The 15,210-nt window shown below is 43.7% G+C and overlaps 1 protein-coding gene across 1 annotated transcript in view; it reads right to left on the bottom strand.

The window, feature by feature from the left end:
• Positions 1 to 8,642: 8,642 nt before the first annotated feature.
• LOC118363611 (BTB/POZ domain-containing protein KCTD8-like) overlaps positions 8,643 to 15,210 on the bottom strand; it is a 68,511-nt gene continuing 61,943 nt past the window's right edge. Inside the window, exon 2 of the mRNA XM_035744666.2 lies at positions 8,643 to 10,762. Within this exon, the coding sequence (XP_035600559.1) occupies positions 10,263 to 10,762 (500 nt within the window). The 3' untranslated portion in view covers positions 8,643 to 10,262. The remainder of the gene's footprint in view (positions 10,763 to 15,210) is intronic.

Below are 15,210 nucleotides of genomic sequence, written 5' to 3'. Positions count from 1 at the left end.
AATAGTATCACAATGACTTTCAATAATGACAGGAATGGAGGAGGTCTTTATTCCAGTAAGATTGCTAAGGCAAACACCGCCATGTTTAGTTTTGCCCAACCTAGATTGAGGCACAGACACTGCCTCAATGGGGATAGCTGAGCTAACTACAATGACTGTGCTAGTGGCAGACTCCACTAAGATGGCAGGCTGGTAACAGCCTACTGCCTTGCCTGCACCCTATCTCATTGTGGAGCTAGATGAGTTAGAGCCCTGTCTATGTTGATAGATCAGATGAGAGCACCTCTCCAGCTTGGATGGAGTCCGTCACGCCTCAGCAGCAGAGGCTTGTTCCTGTTTGTAGGGGAGTCCCAGAAAGAGGGGCAGTTATCTACAAATTCTATCTTTTGGGAGCGGCAGAAAACTGTTTTCAACCAGCGATTGAGTTGTACGAGTCTGCTGTAAAGTTTCATCACTCTCCCTAACTGGACAATTATTAAGAGACAATTATTCAATGCCAGCACATCTTTCTTGCTAAGTTACAAGCTGGAGTTATGTTGCACTTGGTGACCTCTGACTGTTTCACTTTTAACATCGTTGGTGCCGACGTGGGTAACAATATCCCCATACCATCTATACAGTTTTAGCTTCAGCCAGCACCATCTTCAGATTAACCTTTATGTCGGTTGCCCTGCCCACTGGTAAACAATGTATGATTGCTGGATAATTATTTTTAAGTCTAATATTGCAGATAATGGAATCTCCAATGACAAGGGTTTTTCAATTTGTCAGATCTAATGGTGTGAGACTCAGGCTGTGACCACGACTCGTTGCTTTGTGGGGAAACCATCACATCATTTATATGATTTCACAATGTTAACTGCAGGGTTCTTTGTTTTGTCATCCTACCATTGTGGGCCAAACATATACACAAAAACATTATTTTAACCATAATAATAATTAGCACAGCCAGACAGAACACTACACGGACAAAACGCCTAGAGAAATTCTGAGATTACTGTGTGCTGGTTGTTCAAAATTCGCTATGAATGCTGGACGTTGTGCTTCACTATGAGCAGACGAAAAACACAGGAAGTCAACATTTCTATATTTTACCAGTGAAATGAAAATGCGCTCGTTGTAGCTTGTGGTTTGGATAATGTTGACGTTTATGACAAAAACGTGACTATATGCCATGGCAGAGCCAGGGTGATATTCCCCTTTAATCATATGCATCTGCGTAACTGCGGCACTTTTCCCTTCAATCGCTCAATTGTACCACTAGACAGGTTTCCATTGACCCAGGTTTATTTGACAAAAGCAATGTCCTAAATAAAAGAATAATTGCGATGTGTAAAGGAAACAGCAGATGTAGGAGACATTTTCTGAAGAATGGTAACATGTTTCCATTCCACAGGGGTGGATTTTTCTTGTGTCTAACAACTGATTATGGAAATAAATTACACAATTACACAATAACTGCAGCCCACAATTCGGGGCATCCCTGCAAGCCCCCCGAGCATCCTATTGGTTCCTGCATGAACGCCCCCCCCCTCGGGAACCCCCTTGGTTCCTGCAACTTCATGCTTGTGTGACACTTTCGAATGTGGGTCAAAAGGGAAATAGATTTTTTACTGGAGTTTAGACAGTGTCCTTCACTCCCGCATGCCCTCGCCATCATTAACAGAACTGTAGGAAAACATGCCCGACAGGCGGGGGTGAACGACACTCTAACGCTCTCCCCCGCCTCACACTAGCACAGCAGGCGGAAGGCTGGGGCAACACCCCTCCCAAAAGAACCTGTTGTGCACCAGAGAAAACTGTGGCCGACAGGCGGGGCGAAGTACACTGTCTACCGGTCGTACCCTGTACTAACTAGCTTGATAGTTAGCGTCACCGCCTGTTAGCTAGCTTATTAGTAAACACAAGGTTTCGCCCCTGCCTGCTGTGTACCGGAGTACTCCTTGGACTAGCTGGCTGGCACACTGTGTCCTTCGACCAATAGAAGTATAAAGAAGGGTTTCTGCAAATGCATTAATGCCCACATGCAGGAACGGTTCCTTTGGCACCCTTCTCAAATGATGATGACCTTGTAATTCTGAAGGTACACAGGGCACGCGATCTCATCATGGAACTATAAAGCTCCACTCCACATTTCATTCAAAATGCCTACTGCTTGCAAAATAATGTTTTTCAACTATAAAAATAATCTTTCATTGCAGGACAAGGATCGCCCTGACTTTCAAGGATGGAGGCTGAAGAAATTTGGCTTGTCACCAAAAACACTCACAAGCTTTTACAGATGCACAATCGAGAGCATCCTGTCGGGCTGTATCACCGCCTGGTACGGCAACTGCTCCGCCCATAATCGTATGGCTCTCCAGAGGGTAGTGAGGTCTGCACAACGCATCACCGGGGGCAAACTACCTGCCCTCTAGGACACCTACACCACCTGGTGTCACAGGAAGGCCAAAAAGATCATCAAGGACAACAACCATCCAAGCCACTGCCTGTCATACAGAAGGTAAGGTCAGTACAGGTGCATCAAAGCAGGGATCGAGAGACTGAAAGACAGCTTCTATCTCAAGGCCATCAGACTGTTAAATAGCCATCACTAACATTGAGTAGCTGCTGCCAACATACTGACTCAACTCCAGCCACTGGATAAATTGATGTAATAAATGTATCACTAGCCACTTTAAACAATGCCACTTCATATAATCAAATCAAATCACATTTATTTATATAGCCCTTCGTACATCAGCTGATATCTCGAAGTGCTGTACAGAAACCCAGCCTAAAATCCCAAACAGCAAGCAATGCAGGTGTAGAAGCACGGTGGCTAGGAAAAACTCCCTAGAAAGGCCAAAACCTAGGAAGAAACCTAAAGAGGAACCAGGCTATGTGGGGTGGCCAGTCCTCTTCTGGCTGTGCCGGGTGGAGATTATAACAGAACATGGCCAAGATGTTCAAATGTTCATAAATGACCAGCATGGTCGAATAATAATAAGGCAGAACAGTTGAAACTGGAGCAGCAGCATGGCCAGGTGGACTGGGGACAGCAAGGAGTCATCATGTCAGGTAGTCCTGGGGCATGGTCCTAGGGCTCAGGTCCTCCGAGAGAGAGAAAGAAAGAGAGAAGGAGAGAATTAGAGAACGCACACTTAGATTCACACAGGACACCGAATAGGACAGGAGAAGTACTCCAGAAGTACTAATAAACTGACCCTAGCCCCCCGACACAAACTACTGCAGCATAAATACTGGAGGCTGAGACAGGAAGGGTCAGGAGACACTGTGGCCCCATCCGATATAATGTTTACATACCCTACATTACTCATCTCATATGTATATACTATACTCTACACCATCTACTGCATCTTGCCATCTTGATGTATTGTATCACTGGCCACTTTAAACAATGCCACTTTTATATGTTTACATACCCTACATTACTCATCTCATATGTATATACTGTACTCTATACCATCCACTGCATCTTGCCTATGCCGTTCTATACCATCACTCATTCATAAATATTTTTATTTTGGTGACAAGCCGAATTTCTTCAGCCTCCTGAAGTTGAAGAGGCGCTGCTGCGCCTTCTTCACGATGTTGTCTGTGTGCGTGGACCAATTCAGTTGGTCTGTGATGTGTATGCCAAGGAACTTAAAACTTGCTACCCTCTCCACTACTGTTCCATCGATGTGGATAGGGGGGTGTTCCCTCTGCTGTTTCCTGAAGTCCACAATCATCTCCTTAGTTTTGTTGACGTTGAGTGTGAGTTTATTTTCCTGACACCACACTCAGAGGGCCCTCACCTCCTCCCTGTAGGCCGTCTCGTCGTTGTTGGTAATCAATCCTACCACTGTTGTGTCGTCCGCAAACTTGATGATTGAGTTGGAGGCGAGCGTGGCCACGCAGTCGTGGGTGAACAGGGAGTACAGGAGAGGGCTCACAATGCACCCTTGTGTTGAGGATCAGCGGGGTGGAGATGTTGTTGCCTACCCTCATCACCTGGGGGCGGCTCGTCAGGAAGTCCAGTACCCAGTTGCACAGGGCGGGGTCGAGACCCAGGGTCTCGAGCTTGATGTCGAGCTTGGAGGGTACTATGGTGTTAAATGCCGAGCTGTAGTCGATGAACAGCATTCTCACATAGGTATTCCTCTTGTCCAGATGGGTTAGGGCAGTGTGCAGTGTGGTTGAGATTGCATCGTCTGTGGACCTATTTGGGCGGTAAGCAAATTGGAGTGGATCTAGGGTGTCAGGTAGGGTGGAGGTGATATGGTCCTTGACCAGTCTCTCAAAGCACTTCATGATGACGGAAGTGAGTGCTACGGGGCGGTAGTCGTTTAGCTCAGTTACCTTAGGAACAGGAACAATGGTGGCCCTCTTGAAGCATGTGGGAACAGCAGACTGGGATAGGGATTGATTGAATATGTTCGTAAACACACCAGCCAGTTGGTCTGCGCATGCTCTGAGGGCGCGGCTGGGGATGCCGTCTGGGCCTGCAGCCTTGCGAGGGTTAACACGTTTAAATGTTTTACTCACCTCGGCTGTAGTGAAGGAGAGGCCGCATGTTTTGGTTGCAGGCCGTGTCAGTGGCACTGTATTGTCCTCAAAGCGGGCAAAAAAGTTATTTAGTCTGCCTGGGAGCAACACATCCTGGTCCGTGACGGGGCTGGTTTTCTTTTTGTAATCCATGATTGACTGTAGACCCTGCCACATACCTCTTGTGTCTGAGCCGTTGAATTGAGATTCTACTTTGTCTCTATACTGACGCTTAGCTTGTTTGATTTCCTTGCGGAGGGAATAGCTACACTGTTTTGTATTCGGTCATATTTCTGGTCACCTTGCCCTGATTAAAAGCAGTCGTTCCCGCTTTCAGTTCCACACGAATGCTGCCATCAATCCACGGTTTCTGGTTTGGGAATGTTTTAATTGTTTTAATCGTTGCTATGGGAACGACATCTTCAACGCATGTTCTAATGAACTCGCAAACTCTGTGTGTTATAGGTTATAGGTTACAGCTCCCCCCTTATTACCGTATTATCCCCTCGTTTCATGTGTCTCTCCTCAGGCCGGTGGTGGCTGGTCCGCTTCAAGAAGATGTGGTGCGGGAGGTCCCTCCGCCCCCCCCCTGGACATCGGGGGGGGGGGCGCCGTGGTATGCAGTTCGGTCCATACTGGACTCGAGGCGTCGGGTGGGGGATCTTCAGTACCTCGTGGACTGGGATGGGGTACGGTCCGGAGGAGAGATTTTGGGTGCCGGTGGAGGACGTACTGGATCCACCTATGCTAAGGGAGTTTCAACGCCTCCACTGTCACGACTTCTACCGAAGGTAACTCCTCTCCCTGTTCGGGCAGGGCGCTCGGCGTCGCCGGTTTACTAGCCGCTACCGATCCCTTTTTCCTTTTCTGGTTGTTTCGTCTGTGTTCCTTTTCACACCTGGTTTCAATTGCTTTTATTTCTGTGTATAGGGCACCTGTTGCCTGCCTTAATTCGTGCAGGATTAAGCTTGTGGATATTTGCCTTTGATTATCTATGCTGTTTATTGTTTTCGCTATTACGTACGTGTGTGTAGTGTCGGAACTGTGGTTGTTCCTCCGTGTTTTGGCACGAGTTTCTGTTCCTTCGAGAGCTTAGTTTTGGAATTTCATCTGTGCCAATTTTGTATTGGTGGACTATGTGTGTATATATATATATGTATACATATATCTATATTAAACACGCTTCTCAGAAATCCCTGCTCTCCTGCGCCTAACTCCTACACCTCTCACCGAGATGCACCTTATCACAAAGGTACTTAATTTTTACCCAGAAATGAAAAACGGCTGCATTGGTACTTTACTTAAACAATTCCATCCTCAAAATATGGAAAGATATTTCTGCCCTCAGGCTAAGATTTAATAAGCAAAATGGTGTTTATGAAAGTGTTTACATAATGTAGTTGAATAAGAGAAACTCAACTGCATATTATTAATAAAAAAGGACTTATTAATGTAAAAGTTCAGAGTGCTGGGGGAGAGACTGCTGGTGCATGTAGACAACATTACAAAAAACATGTAAGGTCCAATTCCTCATTTTTTAATGAGGAATTGGAGGGCTTAATAAGGAATTGGACATTGTTGCATTCTTGTAATGTTGTCTACAGGCACCAGCAGTCCCTTCACAGCCCTGATGAGCCCGAAGCGTGTGCTCCATTTTTGTTTTATAGCACCTTGCACTTTCTGTATTTTTTTTTGCATGGATTGAATTAATGTCACGTCCTGACCATAGAAAGCCTGTATTTTCTATGGTATAGTCAGTCAGTCTAGTTTATTATTTCTATGTGGGGTTCTAGGTTTAATTTTCTATGTTGGTGTTTGTGTATGATTCCCAATTATAGGCAGCTGGTAATTGTTGTCTCTAATTGGGGATCATAATTAAGTTGTATTTTTTCCACCTGTGGGTTATGGAATATTTATGTTTAGTTGCCTGTTAGCACTGCATTGTCGTCATGGTTCGTTTTATTATTATTATTTTTCTAAGTTTCACTAATGTGGAACTCTACCTACGCTGCGCCTTGGTCCGTCTATACTAAAGATCGTGACAATTAACTACATTATTTTTGCATCTTGGCTTCCTTGGGGTATTCCTTTTCATGGTTTTGAGTGTGAGTACCTTTTGAACTCCACATATATATTTTTTCTCCTACACACCAGCCACCTTCCATTCTAGCCTGAGCGCAAACCCATATTATTGTAGTTAATTACCACGTTTCTGTTCTGATCTAGGTTGAATATTTGAACAATGAAAACTACAACTTCCAATCAGTCCAGCGTCCCACATAGTTCTTGACTAAGTTTTTCTCCTGCATGATTTGATTTCTCTCTAGAAAAACGGCACATTGAGCTCCCCCCAAAAAACGAGCCAATTAGTTCAATACCCCCCCCACACACAAAAGCATAGAGGACACATGTGGGAAATTTTTCCAACAGCACCGGTTAGAGATTTCAGAGGGCTTCTCTCTCGGTCTTGTCATATGGTCAATCCTCTATTGACAGATCTAATTCCTTAAATAAATTCCCAGTGAGAACTAGATTTTCAAAAAGCAGAATAATACATTTCACTGGGACTTGCGCATGGCCTTGGCAGTCCCACACAGCGATAATGGATTCAAGAGAGAGTCATAATGTCTCTGCAATTTTCTCTCCGTGGTTAAATAATCAATGTTGTGTAAATTTACATGGACTTCAGAATGTAAAATTCTTGCCTATGCATACATCAACCAGCACTATCTGCCCCAGAGTGGGTGGCTGTCATTATGTTTGGAGAGTCCATCCACTTTCCTGCATTACCATGGAAACAATGCTTACAATGCCAGCAAATCTTCATCTTTTATTTTCCGTTCAAATATATTCAACTGGGGCATCTTACCGACCTCTTGTAGATGAGCCCTGATTGCAAGAGATGGACCAAGGCTGTTTTTATTGGAAAGCTTACCACATTACTGGTTTCTGAGCGTATCAGACAGTTTCAGTTTTGCTTCAGCTATCAGTGAAATAATCAATAATCAATTATCTAAAAACCATTGTTCACATTTCCATTTTCTGACATGTTTTGTCCCTGGCAGAGAAGAGAACTTCACCTGCTAAATGTTGTTGTGATACACAGCAATTTCATTTGAGACTAACTGCATGATCATTTCAGCACCATGGATCGAGACAATTTAGACAAGCAGGGTTAAACTCAGTGAAGCATGTTTTAAGAGTCTCTGATGCTCATTTTCTTCTCATTCAAAGAGCAAACGCAAAGCAGTCAAAGTGTTCATGTAATTTGCCACCACATTTTCCATCTGTCAAAGCAATTTGGCGAGTTGCGTTTTCTTCAATTTACTAAGCGTGGCTTTCTTTTTGCTATGTGCTCATGGTAAGGGATTCGGAATTGGGTTCTACACAATATGTCTGAAAAATGTGTTGAAGGAAATCTTGTAGTTCCTCTAGTTTATAACATATTTTATTGAATGCATTAAATGTCTTTAAAACAAAACACCTCACCTTGAAAATGTGCTGTACACTACCAAAAAAACTGGCGTATACTGGCCACCTGATATAATACACAGATCTTAATGTACCTCTGCAGAGAAAAAATAGATAGCCTTGACAATGTGCATTGCCTCAAAACAGAGCATCAAGGCATGTTAACCTCCGTTATAATTGAAAAACTCCTGATCTCCAATTCATGTCTTTGGGGGGAAGTAGGAAACTCATGGAAATGGCCAGCAGCTTTTTCCTCGTTAAGCGGCAACAAATAGAGACTTACAAAAACAGTCTTCCATTGCTGAATAACCTGATTTTTCAGTGATTTTCAAAACGGTTATTGGGTGAGCAACAGAAAGACGGCTTGGGGTTAACACTGCAGCAAAGGCTCTGTCCTCAGCACATCATATTTACTGTGGCTCTCTACCAACACTTCCAAAAACTGTGCTGCTCCAACCATTGTTTTTGATTGGATGACTTTCCCCAAGGTTCAAATCCTGATGTAAAATATGACTAAACCAGCCTCTATCTAGTCATTGTAAGACAATTGTCTTCCCCTTTTCTTAGCCCAGCACCGAGAGATTTATACATAAAAAGCTAGTTTCCCAGACACTGATTAAGCCTGGTCCTGGACTAAAAAGTGTCATAACATGATATATTTTATTGTAGAATAGAAAAGTAGGAATAAATGTCATTACGCACATATTGACCATGGACAACAACAGTAAACACAAAGGACGTCCATGGTAGATACTGAATGGACATCTCCACTCTTTCCACTATGTGGATTTACAAACTTCTTAAACAATTCACATGTTGAACACTTAATTATCTACAGAGAGAATAATGTACTTTCAGTCTTTAGTGGTATACAGTTTATCTATGTTTTCTTATTTGTTAACAGTCATCTGCATTCACACTGAATGTGTCAAATAATGGAAATATCCACTCAGTTACCAGTTTATTAGGTACACCCATCGTACCGGGTAAAAACAAAGCCAGACTACGGTCTGCAACTGCACATAGGGTGGCAGGGTAGCCTAGTGGTTAGAGTGTCGGACTAGTAACCGAAAGGTTGCAAGGTCAAATCCCCGAGCTGATAAGGTACAAATCAGTCCTTCTGCCCCTGAACAGGCAGTTAACCCACTGTTCCTAGGCTGTCATTGAAAATAAGCATTTGTTCTTAACTGACTTGCCTAGGTTAAAAAATGGGGACAGAGATCATGCTTTTTGGAGAAATGTCCTCTTGTCTGATGAAACAAAAATAGAACTGTTTGGCCATAGTGACCATCATTATGTTAGGAGGTAAAAGGGAGAGGCTTGAAAGCCGAAGAACACCATCCCAACCGTGAAGCACGGTGGTGGCAGCAATCATGTTGTGGGGGTGATTTGCTGCAGGAGGGCCTGGTGCACTTCACAAAATAGATGGCATTCAGTTACACTGTCAGGAGGAATGGGCCAAAATTCACCCACTTCTTGTGGGAAGCTTGTGGAAGGCTACCCAAAACGTTTGACCCAAGTTAAACAATTGAAAGGCAATGCTACCAAATACTAATTCAGTGTATGTAAACTTCTGACCCACTGGGAATGTGATGAAAGAAATAAAAGCTGAAATGAATCATTCACTATTCTACTAATCATTCTACTATTATTCTGACATTTCACATTCTTAAAATAAAGTGGTGATCCTAACTGACCTAAGACATGGAATTCTTACTTGGAGTACATGTCAGGAATTGTGAAAAACTTAGTTTAAATGTATTTGACTAAGGCGTATGTAAACTTCTGACTTCAGCTGTATTTTGCCCATTCTAACTTTCAGTCGAACAGTAACTGAATGCCTCTTTGCATGTCTGCATGCTTTATATAGCATGCCACAGCCACCTGACTCGCTGTCTGTAGGAGCGAACCATGTTTGTGAACGGGGTGGTGTACCTAATAAACTGGACAAATGTACAGTAGTCATATACTGTTCACATAGGCATATTGTTTCAAACGTAATCTCCAATGCAATCTAGAACTGAAGAGACAACATACCGGTAAAGGAGAGTTCTGCTGTGCTTCTTTTAACATGTGCCCCAGAAATGCATGTGCTTACTAACCTTGTGCCTCCCCTCACAAAAACAGTTTGTTGATCATCTTTTTAACTTAATTTGAACTGGAAGACATTTTATAATGAATCATTGCACTTAAAACCAGCCAAACGGAGGGAATCCAAATTAAATGACTACTGCTTGTGGCATGGTGATAGAAAAGGGTCCCTATAGACCGTACTTTTGGAGTAGTTCGGACTGCCACTGCCGCTTGCGCTCCGGGAAAGCCTGTGGGATTTTGATGTTGTTAAAGTCCTGTATGCACTGCTTCATCTCTTCCTCTGCGCTGGGTCTCTCCGTGTTCTTCTTCCTGCTCAGGCCGCCCTCACGCCCCATCAGCGACTGGAAGAGCTCGCTGTTGCGTCGCTTATCTGGCAGCTGCATCCACTGCACTGACGAGCCCTTCTTGGAGGGCCGCCCAAGGGTGAGGGTGCTGGGCTGCCGAGAGACAGACTGGAGGGCTCCGCAGGGGGCCATGGATCCCCCACCGCCTCCCCCACCCAAGTTGGGGCCGTCCTGGGGCGAGGTGGCCTCAGAGTGGGTCTCAGAGCTGGAGGTGGAGAGTTCGTTGAGGGAGGTGCCGCTCTCACTGCCCTTGTCGGTGCCCAGTTTGTCCTTCTGGCGTTCCTCACAGTCCTGCTTGGGGGAGACGATCTTCGATGCCGGCCCTGCCAAACACACAGCAGAGAGACAAGGTCAGTCACATGTTGAGACAACTGGAGTAAAGAGCACCTGTGTATGTCATGTTGCCATTTCCCCCGAATTTCTCCTTCAGTGCCACAGCCGTTCCACTTATGTTCTGTTACAGTACAAGTACACCTAATTCATCTTGGTGATTAGTTGAGCAGTTGAATCAGTTGTGCTAGGTACTCGCTCACGCTTTCACTCTCTCTCTCTTTGGTTACAGTAAGAACGCATCTCAACACCCAGCTTAAAATCCTTGTCAGTGGCTAGGTTTCCATCCAATTGGCTACAGATTTTTGTGTAAATATTCTGAAATTTGCATAAAAATTATATTCTGATGTTTACAAATAACTCATTTTGATTAAATTGAAATGGTGCCTTTTTGCAGCGTTAGTATTTTGTGATATTCCACAGCTCAGGGTTTTTGTAGAATGAGTTTGGCTGAATTCCTGGTTTTATAGCATCAGAACTAGAGGCATCATTTCCATTATGTCGATTCTACAATTTGTCCATAACATTTAATTGAAATGCTTCTACACCCCCCTACCCACTGCAGAATAAACAAAAACACATAAATGATCTACATTCACAATAGCTGATATGGCTTGTGTTCAAATGTCAGCCAGCCCTGGGTTTTTGGTGGGCCGCTGCAAGCCCGTATTAGCAAACACATGCAGGCTGTAAATCAGTGATGCACCTCAAAGGCATTGTACTTCAAGGCTTCCACTTTGGTTCACTATCTCTCTAATAGCAACAGTAGCCAAGACCCCAAGGACGCCAAACATCATTCACAATGACTGCCTCCACCAAGGAAACCAATTACATATGTAGATCCTAGATTACTCATTACCCCCCTCACACACACACCAATTTTTAAAAGTTGAATCGAATCAGTGCCAGGTTCCATTTTTCCGTCTTTCTCTACACTCAGTGGCACGAATGGAAGAAAACAAATCCAATAGACTGCAGAGGGTCAGTGGAAATCTGGGCCTTTAAAACGGAGAATGTTCTGTCCGACTGTCTCCCATTTGATTTGAAAATAGAGCATGAATAACTTGCTACTCTCATTACTTAGACAACTAAAGTCAAGCTAATAGAGGGACTTAGGGAGCCAGTACATCAAAGGAGAAAATGTGACTCCATTAGATAAATAGCATATCATACAAGGATTAAGGCCCTATCATTGAGTTCTTCTCCTTTTTTTCATCTTGTTTGACAAAGGCACGTCATATGTGGCTCCCTATTCTCTGTATACAGTAATGCACTACCTTTGACTAGGGTCCGTAGGGAAAGTGTGCCATCCAACGATTACTAACTCACCGAGACAGTTGGCATTCAACAATGTGTCACGCCCTGACCTTAGATTCTCTGTTTTTCTATATATTTTGGTTAGGTCAGGGTGTGACTAGGGTGGGTACTCTAGTTGTTGTATGTCTAGGGTTTCTGTCATCTAGGGGTTTTGAATGTCTGTGATGGCCTGGTATGATTCACCATCATAGACAGCTCTTTATCGTTGTCTCTGATTGGGGATCATGTTTAGGTAGCCATTTTCCCCATTGTTAGTTGTGAGATCTTGTCTATGTTTGGTTGCCTGTCAGCACTAGTTTGTATAGCTTCACGTTTCGTTTGGTTGTTTGTTGTTTTTGTTCATTCATTAAAAAGAGAATGTACTCATAACACGCTGTGCCTTGGTCCGATCCTTATGACGAACGTGACACAATGTGCTTTTGTGTGGGATGGTTCTTGGCACCCTATCTCAATAAGTCTTAGGGACGCGACTCTATCGAAACCACATTGCAGTATTAAAAGAATAGTGTCAACATAGCTTTATCAGCAGAGTCAAATGAAATTACAGAAAGGTTTGGGTGATTATAATTAATAGCAGGTAGACTACACAGGTAGATTCTTTCCAGTTTTCAGAATAGGAATGTGTGCATGGGCAGTAGTGTTAGTGGATAGTGGCTATTTTGAAAGGGTTCACTTACATATATTTTTTTTTATATGTGATTGTTTTACATACTGGCGTAACTTTACTTTCATTCATCTTATCTTTATTTATTTTACCTTCATTTAAGGCAGTTAAGATCAAATTCTTGTTTTCAATGATTGCCTAGGAACAGTGGGTTAACTGCCAGTTCAGGGGTAGAAGAACAGATTTTTACCTTGTCAGCTCAGGGGTTTGAACTTGCAACCTTCTGGTTACTACTCCAACACTCTAACCACTAGGCTACCCTGCCTCCCTAATCTAATTACTGTTATTTATTTAGTCAACTAACTATGTTTAATTGTTACCTGATTAAATGAATCATGTAACAATCATTAGGATTGGGGGACAGCACGAGAGCCGTTGTTTAAAGAGTTGCCATCTCCTGAATTAAAGACTAAAGGTCTTTAACTATCACATCCATAAAACAGTCAACGTATTATTATAACCTCGTATCATATCATTTTGAAAAGTCGTAACCTCCTGCATCTGCAAAAACCCCAGCCTTACTTGATTCAGTACTACACAAATTGGTGTAATTATTTACAGTGCCTTGCGAAAGTATTCGGCCCCCTTGAACTTTGCGACCTTTTGCCACATTTCATGCTTCAAACATAAAGATATAAAACTGTATTTTTTGTGAAGAATCAACATCAAGTGGGACACAATCATGAAGTGGAACGACATTTATTGGATATTTCAAACTTTTTTAACAAATCAAAAACTGAAAAATTGGGCGTGCAAAATTATTCAGCCCCCTTAAGTTAATACTTTGTAGCGCCACCTTTTGCTGCGATTACAGCTGTAAGTCGCTTGGGGTATGTCTCAGTTTTATATCTTTATGTTTGAAGCCTGAAATGTGGCAAAAGGTCGCAAAGTTCAAGGGGGCCGTATACTTTCGCAAGGCACTGTATTTACTAAATAACTACAGTAAATGGTAACACAGGTAATACATAAAAACAGGCCCTAGCGGACTAACAATATGGTGGCTTATTACAAAGGAGATGAAGAGCGAGAGATGGAGAGAGGGGCAGAGACATAATACTATGGTACATTTAGAAACTACTCTCACAGTAATCATATACTTTGCACACAAACTGCCGCCCATTTGGAGTAAGAAATCATGAATGTAATTACAGTGGCTTTCGAAAGAATTTACCCCCTTGGCATTTTTCCTATTTTATTGCCTTACAACCTGGAATTTAAAATACACTGCTCAAATAAAAAATAAATGGAACACTAAAATAACACATCCTAGATCTGAATGAATGAAATATTCTTATTAAATACTTTTTTCTTTACATAGTTGAATGTGCTGACAACGAAATCACATAAATTTAATTTCCATTGATAATTTTTATCAACCCATGGAGGTCTGGATTTGGAGTGATACTCGAAATTAAAGTGGAAAACCACACTACAGGCTGATCCAACTTTGATGTAATGTCCTTAAAACAAGTCAAAATGAGGCTCAGTAGTGTGTGTGGCCTCCAAGCACCTGTATGAACTCCCTACAATGCCTGGGCATGCTCCTGATGAGGTGGCGGATGGTCTCCTGAGCGAACTCCTCCCAGACCTGGACTAAATCATCCGCCAACTCTTGGACAGTCTGTTGGTGGATGGAGCGAGACATAATGTCCCAGATGTGCTCAATTGGATTCAGGTCTGGGGAACGGGCGGGCCAGTCCATAACATCAATGCCTTCCTCTTGCAGGAACTGCTGACACACTCCAGCCACATGAGGTCCAGCATTGTCTTGCATTAGGAGGAACCCAGGGCCAACCGCACCAGCATATGGTCTCACAAGGGGTCTGAGGATCTCATCTCGGTACCTAATGGCAGTCAGGCTACCTCTGGCGAGCACATGGAGGGCTGTGCGGCCCCCCAAAGAAATGCCACCCCACACCATGACTGACCCACCGCCAAACCGGTCATGCTGGAGGATGTTGCAGGCAGCAGAATGTTCTCCACGGCGCCTCCATACTCTGTCACGTCTGTCACGTGCTCAGTGTGAACCTGCTTTCATCTGTGAAGAGCACAGGGCGCCAGTGGCGAATTTGCCAATCTTGGTGTTCTCTGGCAAATGCCAAACGTTCTCACTGTGTTGGGCTGTTCTCCCACCTGTGGACGTCGGGCCCTCATTACCACCCTCATGTAGTCTGTTTCTGACCATTTGAGCAGACACATGCACATTTGTGACCTGCTGGAGGTCATTTTGCAGGGCTCTGGCAGTGCTCCTCCTGCTCCTCCTTGCACAAAGGCGGAGGTAGCGGTCCTGCTGCTGGGTTGTTGCCCTCCTACGGCCCCCTCCACGTCTCCTGATGTACTGGCCTGTCTCCTGGTAGCGCCTCCATGCTCTGGACACTACGCTGACAGACACAGCAAACCTTCTTGCCACAGCTCACATTGATGTGCCATCCTGGATGAGCTGCACTACCTGAGCCACAT

The sequence above is a fragment of the Oncorhynchus keta genome, chromosome 30, assembly GCF_023373465.1.
Source record: "Oncorhynchus keta strain PuntledgeMale-10-30-2019 chromosome 30, Oket_V2, whole genome shotgun sequence".
Classification (NCBI taxonomy): Eukaryota; Metazoa; Chordata; class Actinopteri; order Salmoniformes; family Salmonidae; genus Oncorhynchus; species Oncorhynchus keta.
The sequence above is the reverse complement of the archived record's forward strand: the minus strand, read 5'-3'. Positions and strand labels throughout refer to the sequence as shown.